General features: G+C 45.6%; 1 protein-coding gene across 1 annotated transcript in view; it reads right to left on the reverse strand.

Annotated features, from left to right (window-relative positions):
- Window positions 1-1,395: 1,395 nt before the first annotated feature.
- Window positions 1,396-14,433, reverse strand: part of LOC125097345 (uncharacterized) — a 44,586-nt gene continuing 31,548 nt past the window's right edge. Inside the window, exons 2-5 of the mRNA XM_047724909.1 lie at window positions 12,527-12,646; window positions 9,323-9,591; window positions 3,713-3,796; window positions 1,396-1,454 (exon numbers count right to left, since the gene is read on the reverse strand). Coding sequence (XP_047580865.1) covers window positions 1,396-1,454; window positions 3,713-3,796; window positions 9,323-9,591; window positions 12,527-12,646 — 532 coding nt within the window. The remainder of the gene's footprint in view (window positions 1,455-3,712; window positions 3,797-9,322; window positions 9,592-12,526; window positions 12,647-14,433) is intronic.

Consider the following 14,433-nt stretch of genomic DNA (forward strand, 5'->3'; position numbering starts at 1 on the left):
TTCCAAGTTAGAATTTGTCAACCATTTATTCTTTTTGTGGAAGCCATTGATTCCAGTCTCATTGGGAGACAGACTCTTAGGGAGGTCCAGCTCAGATAACCCTTCACTGTAGCTTCTGTTTCAGAAAGACCACCCAGCCTTGACTTTTTCCCTTGGTGGGATCCAGGAATCCTGCTGTTCCCTCAGATGGTTCCAGCTGCTTGCACTGATTCCTTCTGTGTATCCAGGCTCTCTGCCTCCACTGACCTCCTATTTTGAGTTATGATAAGTAATGGAAGCCAGATAGCAGAGGAATTAAGAGATGGTCTAGGTTTGAACCCCACCTCTGCTGTTTCTACCCGACAGTTTATTTAAATTCTCTGAGCCTGTGTCCTCATCTGTAACATAGGAGTAAAGCCCCACCTACCTTATAAGGTGCGGTGGGTATTAAATGTGTAAACACAGGACAGTAGCTAAAAAAAAAAATACTGCCTGGCAGAAAGCAAGTCAGCACTGTGGAAGAATTTGCTGTTACGGTTTTTATTCACTATAAAGAGGGTCAACATAGCATGAAATCTACCTGATTAACCTGGAGCATTCCTCCTGCAAGTGTGACCAGTGATCGTGTCCTTCCAATCCACCAATAGCTTTCTCTGACACTGTCTTAGCAAGAAGACAGGAGAAACTCAAGGGCCAAGGGAAAGAAGGGGAGGTAGAAAAAAAAAAGTCGTATGAACACCATTGGCTAGGAACATTCACTGTCCCTCTGTGGCACTACAGGTGTTAGGGAGACGACTTCTTTTTTTTTTTCCACTTTTTCCTCACTATCCCCCTGTATGCTCCTTCTGTCTTGCCTGTCTGCAGGAAGCGAGTGGGAACAGGGCCCTTTGTTGGAGGCTTTCAAGAGAACCCTGCTCAGGTTTGGGGCTCAAGTCAAGGATGCTCTGGGAATGAGGCTGCCAAGGAGACATGATCATTTCCACAAATTCACCACTAGAGGGCAGAGTGCCACCACAGGATAGCTAAAGTCCGCAACCGATAGCCCGCCGCCGCCCACCCACCCCCACCCCAAGAGTGAACGGGAGAAACCTCCAGAATGACTGGTTGCAGCTCTTCCCAATTCGGTTTCCCTGGGGTTTGGCCCAGGATCTTGGAGATGACTCCATGATTACAGACATTGCACCTGCACAGGCCTCTCGGGCCAGGGACTCTCCCTCCTGCGCCCCCCGGGATAACGTGCCTGAAGGGCATAGAAGGTCAATCAACATGAGGGGTAGTTTGCGCCTCTGTGTTGCGCTGCAGTCTCTCATCAGACACCCCTGAGTCTTGGCTCTAGTTGAGGGCCCTCATCTGAGCAGATTTCGTGGTAGTACATTTGGGCAGACTCTTGTTAGCCGGCATAAAGTGGCGTAATTCCTAAAACAGCGCTCCCATGTCCCTGATCCTCCGCACTTGACCTTTTAGATGGGCTGATCCTGAAAACAAAGATCAGAAAGGGGGTTGGGGTGGAAGGCGACAGAAGTCTTTGTACCCCCGCGGTTCTGTAAGGATTTAATAGATGGGGTTACCCATGGCCACGCAGAAAAGGTCCAGGGTGGTCCCACATGTGACAGAACTTTCTGTCTGCGCATCACCTCGGGATAAGACAAGCATCACCCCCAGGCAGGCACAGTTCCAGCTCCAGCTTCCCCTTGCCTCCCTGCTTTCTTCCGGGAGAATTGCTAAGCTGCTCTGGGTTTTCCTTTCTCACGTTTCAAGAGGACAGTTCCTCCTGAAGGGCAGTACTGCTGGGGAGGGGAAGGCTTTGTTTCCTTTTGTTTTTTTAATCTGGCACTTGTCCCATTTCTAAATAATTCCTGCTCAAGCCCAAGGAAGGTATGAGTGAAGAATGAAGAATCTCAGTTGGCTGAATAAAGGTTAGCTGCCAAGGTCATGGCAAGAGCATGAAATGTCAGATTAGGCTGATTTTGCGCTCTTGTCTCGAAGGCATGCATGTACACACACACACACACACACACACACACACACACACACACACACACACACTTCCTGTCTCTGGAGTATAACTAGTTTCTTCTGATACAGGAAACGTGGCACATCTGGAATATTGTTGACTGCTAGGCAAATACCTCCTATTTAGTATATTATTCACCTGCTAAGCAGCTCCTCTTGTGGTAATCGCTTTCTGCAATGTCTCGTTGTGAAATTTCTGACAGATGGTCTGGAGAAAAGTGTTTCAGCCAGATTCGCACCTACTTTATCCCAGACATGCTTCTGGGTCATTTTTTCCCCAATATGATCTTGGACAAGTCAACTGCCCTCTCTGATTGCCATGGAGTTTACAGTATTCTTATATTGGAAGTCAGAAGAAAGTTCTGTTCTGCTCCCTTGCTTCTCTTGGTGCCGCTCCCTTCTCTCTACTTCCCCCACGCCCCGCCATCATAGGATTCCACACTCCAGCCATTCCCAACTACTTGTCTTCCCTGATGCAGGCTTTTTTTTTTTTTTTAAGAGGGGGAGAGAGGAGGGTGGCAGGGTGGACAGTGCAGAGGGAATGAGAGAGAGGGAGCGAGAATTTTGAGCAGGCTCCACACCCAGCCTGGAGCTCCATGCAAGGCTCAATCTCATGACCCCGTGGTCATGACCTGAGCCAAGGTCAAGAGTAGGAGGCTTAAGCAACTGAGCCGCCCAGGTGCCCCTGAAGCAGCCATTCTTTTGTGTCCTAGATACATGCAATGGCAACAGCTTTGAATTCCTTTTCTTAAGACATCTATTTTCCCTCTTACCCCTATTGACTCTTCAGGTGTCAGCTTTGACATCATCTTCTTCAGGAAAAACTTCTTGCTCTCAGCACACCACCACCTCGCCTGGGTCAGACATCCCTGTTCTATGCACCCATAGCACCCACACGCCCTCCACCATACACTGCCCTTGTCCAGCCAATCTGCCTTCCTTCTGGACCATCAGCTTATCTTCGCCCAGCCAACACCAAGTACAGTGCTCTGGCCTTCATCTCACTGTCTCTTCTGCTGTGTTCAGTCTTTAGTATAGCTTTACACGCTCCTCACCCAGACCCTGGTTTGGATGTTAAGTAGAAAGTTGAGGCTATGCTGTTAGATACTCCTGCCACCTGAGAAACTGATGCTTTTAGTCTCCATCCCAAAGGCTAGAGGGATTTGTAACTGGTCTCTGTGGACCTCTGAGACCTTCCCATGGAAAGGAAGACCACACCCACCTCCCACCTCCTGAAATTGACAATGTGCAAGGAGCTTCCATGTACCTTCTACCATTCCAGGCTAGCCACAGATAATGATTGTCTTTTTTGATACATTAGGAAGCTGAGGCCCTGAGAGGGACTGACTTGGAGTTCCAGAGGCAGGAATTAGTGAAGTTGTGACTGGAAGTCAGGTGGCATGCCTCCCTGAACTCCAAGCCAGAGAGAATGGTGCTTTCTAATTCTTCTGTCCACACTGCCCCCCACTAATCCCACAGGCCCTCCAGAGAGCAGTGTCAGCACCATGCCTATGGTCCCCGGAGAGAGTTACAAAGGCAGGCTACTGAGGCAGACTGCTCTGCAAGGGCCTGCCCTCTGTGGTCTTGGAGAAGAACATTGTGTACTCTTCCCTTCTCTGTCTCAGCAACGCATCGATCTCACACTTGGAAAAATCAATGTTGGCAAGGACAGGAGAAATTTGCTCAGACACATTTGTCATTGGGGTACCTTAAAACATACCCGCATAGCAGTAGCCCTCACCCTCTTGCACTTCCAGCATAGCCACCTCCTGGACCAGAGCACCTGCGGTGGGCAGTCTGGACCCTGGAATGTCAAGGTCAGGGCATGGTCAAGTGGAGACAACTTCCCACTGCACAGGGATGGAGACTGAGGCCAGGAGCTGAGCGATCGGCTTGAGGTTACACAGCTGGGAGGTGACAGGGCCAGGATCAGGATTCAGGTCTCCGGATGACATTCATATGCCCTCAAACCTGAATTGCATGATGGACAATGATGAGGGTCAGGAGGCCTCCCTCCCTTCCCCACATACAGAGGGTCAACCTGCCCCTGCTTCCAGCTGCCCAACATGACTCTATCAGGAATCAGTGCCTTCACGGAGGGAGCAGAGTATAGTGGTTAAGAACACAGGCTTGGGGTTAGATGGATTTGAGAGACTGTGACCTATTCCTACACGAAGATTTTTTAACTTTTTACAGATCTTAAAGTTTCCATGTTTGTAAAAATCATGTCATGTGCCATGACTGTTTTAGTTATATGTATTAACCTCCAAAATCATTACGATAGTCCCATGAGATTGGTTCTGTTGCCTGTGGTTATTTTAGGCACAGAGAGATTCAGAAACTTGCCCGAAGTCACACACCTGGGAAGCAGGGCCTTCAGCAAGGGCCTCCAGCAAGGACCTCAAACTGGGGAGTGCCTGCTCTCACTGGTTTCTTCATGCTCCATCTCCTGCACACCCATCCCACCCAAACCAGAAAGCACAGCACCACCGCTGATGATGTTAGACCTCGACCACAGTCACATCTACTCAGCTGCAAACAGAGGTTGGTCAGTTTGTTCCATCGTTGGGCAATAGGCACAAAGAGGGAAAACCATTAGTCAACGTGGCCTCTTTGGGGTGGCATGGACTATGTCGCTGGGTTCCTCTATAAATGCACATTTCTTTTCTTTTTTTTTAAGATTTTATTTATTTATTTGCCAGAGAAAGAGTACAACTGGGGGAGCAGCAGGCAGAGCGAGAGGCAAGTAGAGGGAGAAGCAGGCGCCCGCAGAGCAGGGATCCAGATGTGGGACTTGATCCCAGGACCCTAGGATCATGACCAGAGCAGAAGGCAGACGACGCTTAACCGACTGACCTATCCAGGCGTCCCTATAAATGCACATTTCTGAGACATTCTTTTCTTACCAGAGCCTAGTTTGTTTGGGGCTGGCTCGTGTCTGAGGACAAGAGATACAGTAGCATTTGGGTATAGTCTGACAAGCAGACATTTTTTTTTAATGATTTTATTTATTTAACAGAGAGAGGGAGAGATCACAAGTAGGCAGAGGGGCAGGCAGAGGGGGAAGCAGGCTCCCCGCTAAGCAGAGAGCCCGATGCGGGGCTCGATCCCAGGACCCTGAGACCATCACCCAAGCTGAAGGCAGAGGCTTAACCCACTGAGCCACCCAGGTGCCCCAAGCAGACATTTTTTTGACCCTCATGATAACTTGGTTTCACAGTGAGGATGGCCCAGGCTCGACACTCCCAAACAACTCTCCATTCAGACTATTAATTATTCATCACGTCCTTAAATACTCTTCTGTGACGAAATGCTAAGTGACACATTAAATATTCATCACGGTGCACCTAGCGCAGGGCCAAGGGTAGAATTAAGTGGAACAGACGTGATTTCTGATTACATCTTTTTAATTGTAGACACCGAACACCCCCGGGCAGCTAGGACTCCATCCCATTCTGAAAGAAAGCCAGGAAACTAGATTCCACAACATCCCTTTATGTGCTGCCAAACTGTCTTTAGAATCTTGGCAAGAAGTTCTTTCCTTTTTCTTTCTTTCTTTTTTTTTTTAACTTTTAAAATCTGAGGTATAACATATGCACGTATGTGTGCACCCACACAACACCACCCAGATCAAGATATAGAACACTTCTAGCAGCCCAGAAACTTCCCTCATACTTCTTCCCAGTCAATACCACCCCCCCAACACACACAAGAATTCACTATTTTGACAAGAAATTATTTTTATATTTAAGACTACTTTAGACCCTTCCTTCTGTCCTTTCTGTTCACTTCCTCCCATTTTTAATTTGAAGGCAAAAACCAAGTAGCCATCTGTCGCCCATTGATTTGACATGTTCTGGAGAAGAAGCATGGACAAGAGGAGGCTCTCAGGGCTGTCCAGGGAGATGGTGCTGGCCTGGTTTGGAGCACGAGGAAGGAAGCTGGGAGAGAGAACAGATTTGTGGGATGGATTTTGGAAGTTGAGGAGATGGGATTGGATGTGACAGAGAAGGGGTAGACTCAGGCATGATAAGGTGTTGACTTGAGTTTATTTTTTTTTAAGATTTTATTTATTTATTTGACAGAGAGATCACAAGTAGGCAGAGAGGCAGGCAGAGAGAGAGGAAGGGAAGCAAGCTCCCCACTGAGCAGAGAGCCCAATGCAGGGCTTGATCCCAGGACCCTGGGATCATGACCTGAGCCGAAGACAGAGGTTTTAACCCACTGAGCCACCCAGGTGCCCCTTGACTTGAGTTTCTTGTTGGAGGGTGCCACCATTTGTTGAAGTAGAGAAGAAGACAAGGAGCAGATCCAGAGCCAGGACAAGATTAAGAGCTCTGTTTGGACTCGATAACTTAAGATACTTGCTAAGTAGGGTCCAAGCCATCTACAGCTTGGGGAAGATGTCAGGCCTGGAGAGAGAGATGTCTTTGGGAGCCATCAGCCCATAGATGGAATTCAAAGCCTGGAGATGGCATGGAATTACTCAGGGTAAACAGAGCAGAGGACAACGTACCAAGACAGAGCCCTGTAATTATTCTTGCTGATGCTAATACTTGCCTCCAGTGAGCTCTAACTAACTTTAGAGAAGGGAGAACAAGCATTGTCAAATATATAATTCAGTCTGAATATTTAACAGATTTTCTCTCAGCCTGGGAAAAAATATTTTTAAGGGTTCTGCAGCCTTTCATAATGATACAAGGGGATTCTGATGATGGATTTTGGTCAGATCAGTCATCCTTTTAGGGTTCCAGTGGGCCCTGACCCATCGAACACAGACCTCTAGATGATCTTGCAGGAGCTTTTCATTGTTTCCAAAGGCTTGATTGAAAATGTATGTTTGCCTGCCATAATTATCTGTAATCTAATCTCAACTTCAGGTGTTTCTGCCTTGACTAGAATTGTATGGACTGGTAACACTGGATATTTTGAGATGATTAGTTTTGTTAGACAGTAGCACATCTTCAGTTTTGTTCTTTTTTTAAAAAAATTTGTTCTATTTTTTTATTTTTCAGTGTTCCAAGATTCATTGTTTATGCACCACACCTAGTGCTCCATGCAATACGTGCCCTCCTTAATACCCACCACCAGGCTCACCCAACCCACACCCCTTCCCCTCCAAAACCCTGTTTGTTTCTCAGAGTCCACTGTCTCTAATGCTTCATTTACCCCTCTGATTTCCCCCAACTCACTTCTCCTCTCCATCTCCCTATGTCCTCCATGTTATTCCTTATGCTCCACAAGTAAGTGAAACCATATGATAATTTACTTTCTCTGCTAGACAGATTTCACACAGCATAATCTCTTCCACTCCTGTACATGTTGATACAAAAGTTGGGTATTCATCCTTTCTGATGGAGGCATAATACCCCATTGTATATATGGACCACATCTTCCTTATCCATTCGTCCGATGAAGGGTATCTTGGCTCATTCCACAGTTTGGTGACTGCAGCCATTGCTGCTATGAACATTGGGGTGTAGATCGCCCTTCTCATTTCTAACTGAGCAAATGTACAAGTGCCTTATCAATGCACTTTTGAAGGAAGACCATGATCTCAAAGACTCGTTTTATTCTGTTAATCTGTAAATATGAGAATTATGATGGTTCCTGTCTCTTTGGGTTATTCTATAAAATTAAATGAGATTATGTACTTGAAGTACACACTGTAAGTGCTCAATACATAGGAGTGGTGATTGTTAGGATAGTGAATATTCTTGAAATAGCACAGACTCCAAAGGGGACAGCCAATAAAAGCTGTCCTCTGCATGAAAAATGTGGGGCCACACTCCCATTTAGTTCTCGAACACATCCTTTCATGCCCATCATAATATTGCATTGCATGGAGTTACAGGCACTTGTTCCTAGGGTACTTGTTTCTGTTCATGTCTGATGGCATGGCCCCATCTCAAACTCAAAGAATCTTCCTTCAGGAAGACAGACCAGTTAGCATAACCAGCTCTCAGCTTGGCTCCCAACTGTAGGAAAAAATCAGTAGCCATAATAAAGAAAAAGATAATCCAATCTTTCCCCAGCTGGGTCAGAAGTTTAGTCGGAGAGCAGTGGTAAGCTAAAGTCATCTGGCCTTTGGAAGTAGTTTCAGCTGATGGGGTTCTTTTGTTTGCTAATACTGTTGCTGTTGATACTCAGAAATAACAACACTAATAATAATAGAAGATGGGGCTTTCTACTTCTGTTGTCAGGGCCATGTATCAGACTCTCTGCCCAGATGGAAACATCACCCACAATTCTGAGAAATTGTGTGATAGGGTTTAATTATGCATCAATAAGAAAGGAGGTGGGTGTGTCCAGCCCCAAGGTGATAGGAGTGGCATTATAACAAGATATCTGATTAATGCTTTAAAGTGTTTGAGGCACTTTCACATAAATCATCCCTTTCAATCTTCAAAATGGCCTTGACAGGTTAGTATCACATTTATTTCAGAGATAAGGATTCTGATTCTCAGAGAAATTAAGAAACTTGTCCAGATGCTGGAGGCAAGACTCAGACCTCTGTTGCCAACCACTACCCTCCACAGAAGCTCTCCTTGATGACCTGGTGGCCTATGGATCTACCTGGCTCCGTCAGGAATGGGTCTGCATGGTCTGCTTCTATCCTGATCAGAACAGGGCTTCCATAACCAAAAACAGGAGCATGGCCCCCAGCAGCCCTTGTTGGTTACTGAACCCATGCTTTCAATGTTTTTAAGGACTTGCATGAATGGAAACATCTAGTCGTAACCCTTGTTATGTTACTCTAACTGAAGTCAGTTACATGGATACCTGTAAAAAATGTTATTTACGGAGCCACCTCTGTTTTTGTTCTGTTTTCTTCCAAATATTTTGGTGTTTAGAACTAGAATAATTCTGTCTCATTTTTATTTTGGCAAAAATGTAGGTGGGAAATTATGTCTGTTCACAGTTGGATTTGAACTGTTGAATAGCTGTGTGAGCCGCGACAATTCTCCCAACTCCCTAGACTATCGTGGTCCAACAGAATCTTTAGAAATGTTCCAGATCTGCATTGTCCAATATGGTAGTCAATAGTCATGAGCTGTTGACAAGTGGAAATGTGACTCATACAACTCAGAAACTGACTTTTTAGTCTAAATTAATTTAAATTAAAACAGCCACATGTGGCTGGGGGCTATCATATTGGATAAAGCAATTCTGGACTTATAACCTTACCTCTAAAATGGCAGTATTTGTGCTAGAATCAATCCCACAAAGATTCCTACCACAACCCTAGCATGGTGTCACATATGAGGCACTCAAGAAACATTTCTGCAACAGATATTTGTAGAACAAAAGAATAGCCAAATGAACAAACACGTGACTGAATCTTCAGGGGACATCATCAATGGAATTACTTTAGGGTGCCTTCCTGGAACATCTGGAGTTTTGAGGGATGAGGAGAAACACTGGCATTGGCTGCAGCTGGGTGGGAAGTCTTGGTAGCTGTTCACATGGGAGCAGAAGCAGCTACAGTCCATGTCGCATTTGCCTTTCCTCTTCCTCCATACCTGGAAAAGCAGCTTCCTCCTTGGGAGTATTTTCATAGCTTTAGTCTCCCAGTGAGATGGGGTCTTCATTCTGGAACTACAGGGTTGAAAGAATGTCAGGAAAGAGGGGACAGCTGTCAGGAAACCCCAGGGATAGCTGCCAAGACTTCCCTTCCAACCCGGTCGAAAGACTTCCTTCAGACACAGCTTATAATAGCCCATGCCCTGCAAAGTGCTGGTCAGAATGAGTGGGTGAGTCCCAAGTATCCTTCTTGGCTTTGATGCTCCCCTACCCATTTCTGTTCTGAGGAGTTTCTCCCCACTCTCAGGCACACTTCCTCTTCTCAATGTGGATTATGAGAAGTTTCCAGGGGGTTGCGTGTTCCCTGTTGATGGAAGACCCAGACTCCCCTCCAGAACATGAGTTTGATGTGGGGTGAAAACAAGGACACTACTCGACACCCACCTCCTCTGTGCAGGGTGCTCCTCCAGCTTCTCTCGCTGAACTCTGCTCCGATCCAGCGCTTGCCCACTTGGCCAGGATCGCCCTCTTGCTCCCTTTTGGCTAACTACATGTTTCTCTGATTTACAGACTTTTTCCTTTTATTTTGGGGGGAGAGAGTTTTTTTAATATATCTAACTTCTTTTTTTAAGATTTTATTTATTTATTTGAGAATGAGAGAGAGAGCATGAGAGGGGGAAGGTTAGAGGGAGAAGGAGACTCCCTGTTGCACAGGGAGCCCAATGCAGGACTTGATCCAGGATCATGACCTGAGCTTAACCAACTGAGCTACTGAGGCGCCCAAAGTCTTTTTTTTTTTTCCCCCAAGATTTTATTTGACAGAGAGAGAGAGGGAGAGCAGGCAGAGGGAGAGGGAGAAGCAGGCTCCACACTGAGCAGGGAGCCTGATGTGAGGCTTGATCCTAGGACCCTAAGATCATAAACTGGGCCAAAGGCAGACACTTAACAATCGAGTCACCCAGGTGCCCCAGGGGGAGACATTTTTTATTGTGGCAAAATATACACAAGCCTTAGGTTTTAATCATTTTTAAGTGTACAATTCAGTGGTATTAAGTATAATATTCACATTATTTGTACGACCCTCACTGCTGTCCATCTTGAAAACTTTTTTTTAATCATTCCGAACTGAAACTCTACCATTAGACAGTGCCCCATGGCCTCTCCCTCCAGCCTCTGGATCAACCATTCGGCTTTCTGTCTCTGTGTATTTAACTACCCCGGGTACCTCCTATAACCGGAGTCATACAGTAGGTCCTATGGTGACTGGCTTATTTCACTCGGCGTAATGTCTTTAAGGTTCATCCATGTTGTAGCACGTGTCTGAATCTCTTTTCTTTTTAAGGCTGATGAGTATCCCATTGTACGCACATACCACATTTTGTTTATCCACACTTGAGTTGTTTCCACTTGGGGGCTATCGTGAATACTGCTGTTGTGCACGTATGTGTACGCATATCTGTTCGCGACCCTGCTTTCTGTCATTTTGGGTCTGTGCCTGGAGGTGGAATTGCTGGATCATATGGCACGTCTATGCTTAACCTTTTGGGGATCTGCTTTTATTTTTAAATCATCCTAAATTCTCTTTCCCTTTCTTTTACCTTTTAGCTCTTGAATTTTATTCCTAATCAGCAAGCCTCATCTGTGTGTGTTTCGAGCTTTTCATATCCTGAGTTTTTAGCTTCTCCTTTGAAATCTTAATCTCTTATTTCTTTTTACTTTTCAAAAATCTCAGCTTCTAGTCTTTTATCTTTTATTTTGAACCTTGTCTATCTCATCCAGTCTAACATGTGTTTCTTTAATCTCTAAGCTTTTTGCTTTAGTTTAAAGTCATCTCCATGTAATCCTTTTTATTTCTATCATTTAATCTGTTTTACCTAGGGATTCATATGGCTGACTTCATAGATCTCTGGCATATCTGTCCCAACTTGATCGTATCTCTGAGAGCTGTACATGCTTCTCTTCTAAGATGCCACATAAGGGATGTTGGGAAGGGTGCGGGGGAGGCAAGAGCTATTGAGGTCTGTCACAGGTCAGGTTCCCCAGGAAACAGACTCTGAGGCAGAGATTTGCATTCAGGAGGTTTATGGGGGAAGGCAGTCAGGAACAGTATTTGTTAAGAAGTGAGGAAAGCAGGACAGGCGAGAGAGAAAGAGAAGTTGAACTGGGAGGCAGTTGAGCCTGGAGACTGGGCCTTCATTCACTAGAACCTTGCATGCATCTGGAGGGGTAATCTTGGGCAGGAAGTTCCTTCTCTGGAGGGAAATGCTGGGGTGGGAGATGAAGGGGAGATTTGGTTTGTGCTGTCAGCAGGTGACAATCCTGAGGGCAGGTGGGGGCCAGGGGCCAGATCTGAGTATACAGCATCCATTCAGGTTCTCAAGGGAAAACAGACTATATCCTAGGAGGTAGGATCCCCACAATCCAGTCTAGTGCTGGTCAGCCAGGTTGTAAGTGTATTAAAATCATCTGGAGAGAAAACTTGAGAAGCCCCTTCCCACCAAGTGTGGGTCATTTGAGAAAGAAAATCTGATCATTATAGGGTTATAGCGCTCCTCCAAAGTGGAGAACCTAGGAGAGCCTAGGTCAAAATGACAATACCCCAACTTCTTAGAAATGGCTTTTATAAGGGTTGTGTTGAATCTATTTATAGGACCCCTCAAAAATGTGTTCTCTTTCCTTAACTAGTCCCATGTAAGAGTGGATTCAGTTCAGTAGGGTCTAAAGATTAGATAATCTGGGGGACCTCCTTCAGTAAAACAATAAAAAATTAATATAAAATTAGCAGGCATTTCCCAGGACCTTGGAAGGGTTCCATGTCAATGAGGGGCCACAGAGGGAAGTTTGTGACTTCATTGTAAATCTCCTCTGGCCTGAGGCCATCACTGTACAACCTGACTCAGGGGCTACCTCACAGTTTCAAGGAAAGACACTTCCTAGCTGTGGATTTACCTTCTCACTCCTGGGAGCTCCTGAGGAATTTGTCCTTGGCTGAGTCTCCAGTAAGTCTTACCTCGGGATAGGTGACCTCATCTGGACACCCTGAGGATACCTCGTTTCCAGGAACTGGTTGGACATACCCTTCCTCAGACCAAAGGATTGGGGCCAGGCAGAGGTGCACCATGATTGTTTACTGAAAGGAAGGGGTAAATCATATAGTAATAAAATTCATAATGATAATAACAGATAACAGTCACTCACATTTAGCATGTACCATCAGCCCTGGGTCTCAGGACTTCATATGAATAATCACATTTAATCCTCATGAGCAGACTAGTTGATGTAGAACATTTCTACTGCCATTTTACAGATGACAGAATTGAGTTTTAGCGAGTTTCAATAACATGCCCAGAGACACAGCGAGGAGGCAGTGTGGTCAGGATGCCAACCCCAGTGTTGACTCCTGAGTATTAGCCCTGTGGATCCCCGCTTCCCTGTGCTATGCTGCTCTATGAGAAAGCTAGGGGTAGTGGAGGTGGCGTATGTGTGTCGGTCTGTCTGTGTCTGTCTTGCTCCTTATTAACCAAAGGTCCTTACTTGCAACCTGGCCAAATGAGGTCCTTTGGGAAGCACTGTGGTATATTGGGTTTTCTGAGGGCTTTAAAGCTCTGTTCTGGAGGATTTTAAATGCCCAATTCGAGTAAAGCAATCGGAATCACCCAAGAGATACTTAAGAGGGCAGATGCTGTATTTTTAGGGTATGGATCCCTCAATGGGTCCAGAATATAGTCTAAAGCATACTTTAAAAGGTCAACCCTTTGGGGGCACCTAGATGACTCAGTCAGTGGAGCATCCAACTCTTGATTTAGGCTCAAGTCATGATCTCAGGGTCGTGGGGCCGAGGCCCATGTCACACTCTGTGCTCAGCAGGAAGTCTAATCGAGATTCTCTCTCTCTCTCCCTCTGCCTCTGCTCCTCTTCGCTCCCCCCCTCTGTAAAATAAACAAACAAATCTTAGAAAGGTCAACCTTTTGTTCCCCACAAACTAACAAGCCTATAGGAGCTTTTCATTTAGAACACTCTTTTCTATGGGTGTGGGCCATTTATTTTTGTGACTGCCAAGAAAAGTGTGTGTGGAGGGGGATTTTGACAGCAGTCCTAATGGATGGGCCACCCTTATCTCAGTCAACCTTTACTCTGCAGCATGGTGAACAGAATTCCTTTCTCTGGCCTTGATTTATTTCCCTGAGAAGATGAAGAGGCTCTGTCTTCCTGTCCACACAGCCCTGTCTCTTCAAACAGTCTTCTCTTGATGATAATCTGTATTTTTTCTCCAGGCTCAAATGGCATCTCTAGAGACCTAAACACCAACAGTAGCAGTGCCTCCAGTGAGACCTTATTTCAAGATGTTAAAGAATGAATGGATTCCCACGGACAGTTCTTTCAGAGATAGATTTATTACTCTAAATTTAAAAAAAAAAATCCTTGCTAGAGGTGCCTGGGTGACTCAGTGGGTTAAGCCTCTGCCTTCGGCTCAGGTCATGATCTCAGGGTCCTGGAATTGAGCCCTGCATCGGGCTCTCTGCTCAGTGGGGAGCCTGCTTCCCCCTCTCTCTCTCTGCCTACCTCTCTGCCTACTTGTGATCTCTGTCAAATTAAAAAAAAAAAAGTTGCCAAACTGACCTTCTTTGAAAAATGGTGGTATTAAATGGTAGTTCATGGGATACATTTCAGGGGAATTTATATCTCTATCTCTAGTGTATATTCTATGTTGTCATTAGCCTTTTTTTTCTTTTGCTGTGGTCTGAGTAAAAATTATACATGTTACCCCTCACTTACCTTTGCATAACTTCCCTGGAGCCCATCCAAGCTTATGATTATGCTGGGGAGGTCAGGGGACCGGCATAAATGCACCAGGTTTTTCCTAGCTCAATTTGAGCTATTACTATCAAAAAATCTTTTAAACCTTGGATGTCTCAG

This window comes from Lutra lutra, chromosome 4 (assembly GCF_902655055.1).
Source record: "Lutra lutra chromosome 4, mLutLut1.2, whole genome shotgun sequence".
NCBI classification, from domain to species: Eukaryota; Metazoa; Chordata; class Mammalia; order Carnivora; family Mustelidae; genus Lutra; species Lutra lutra.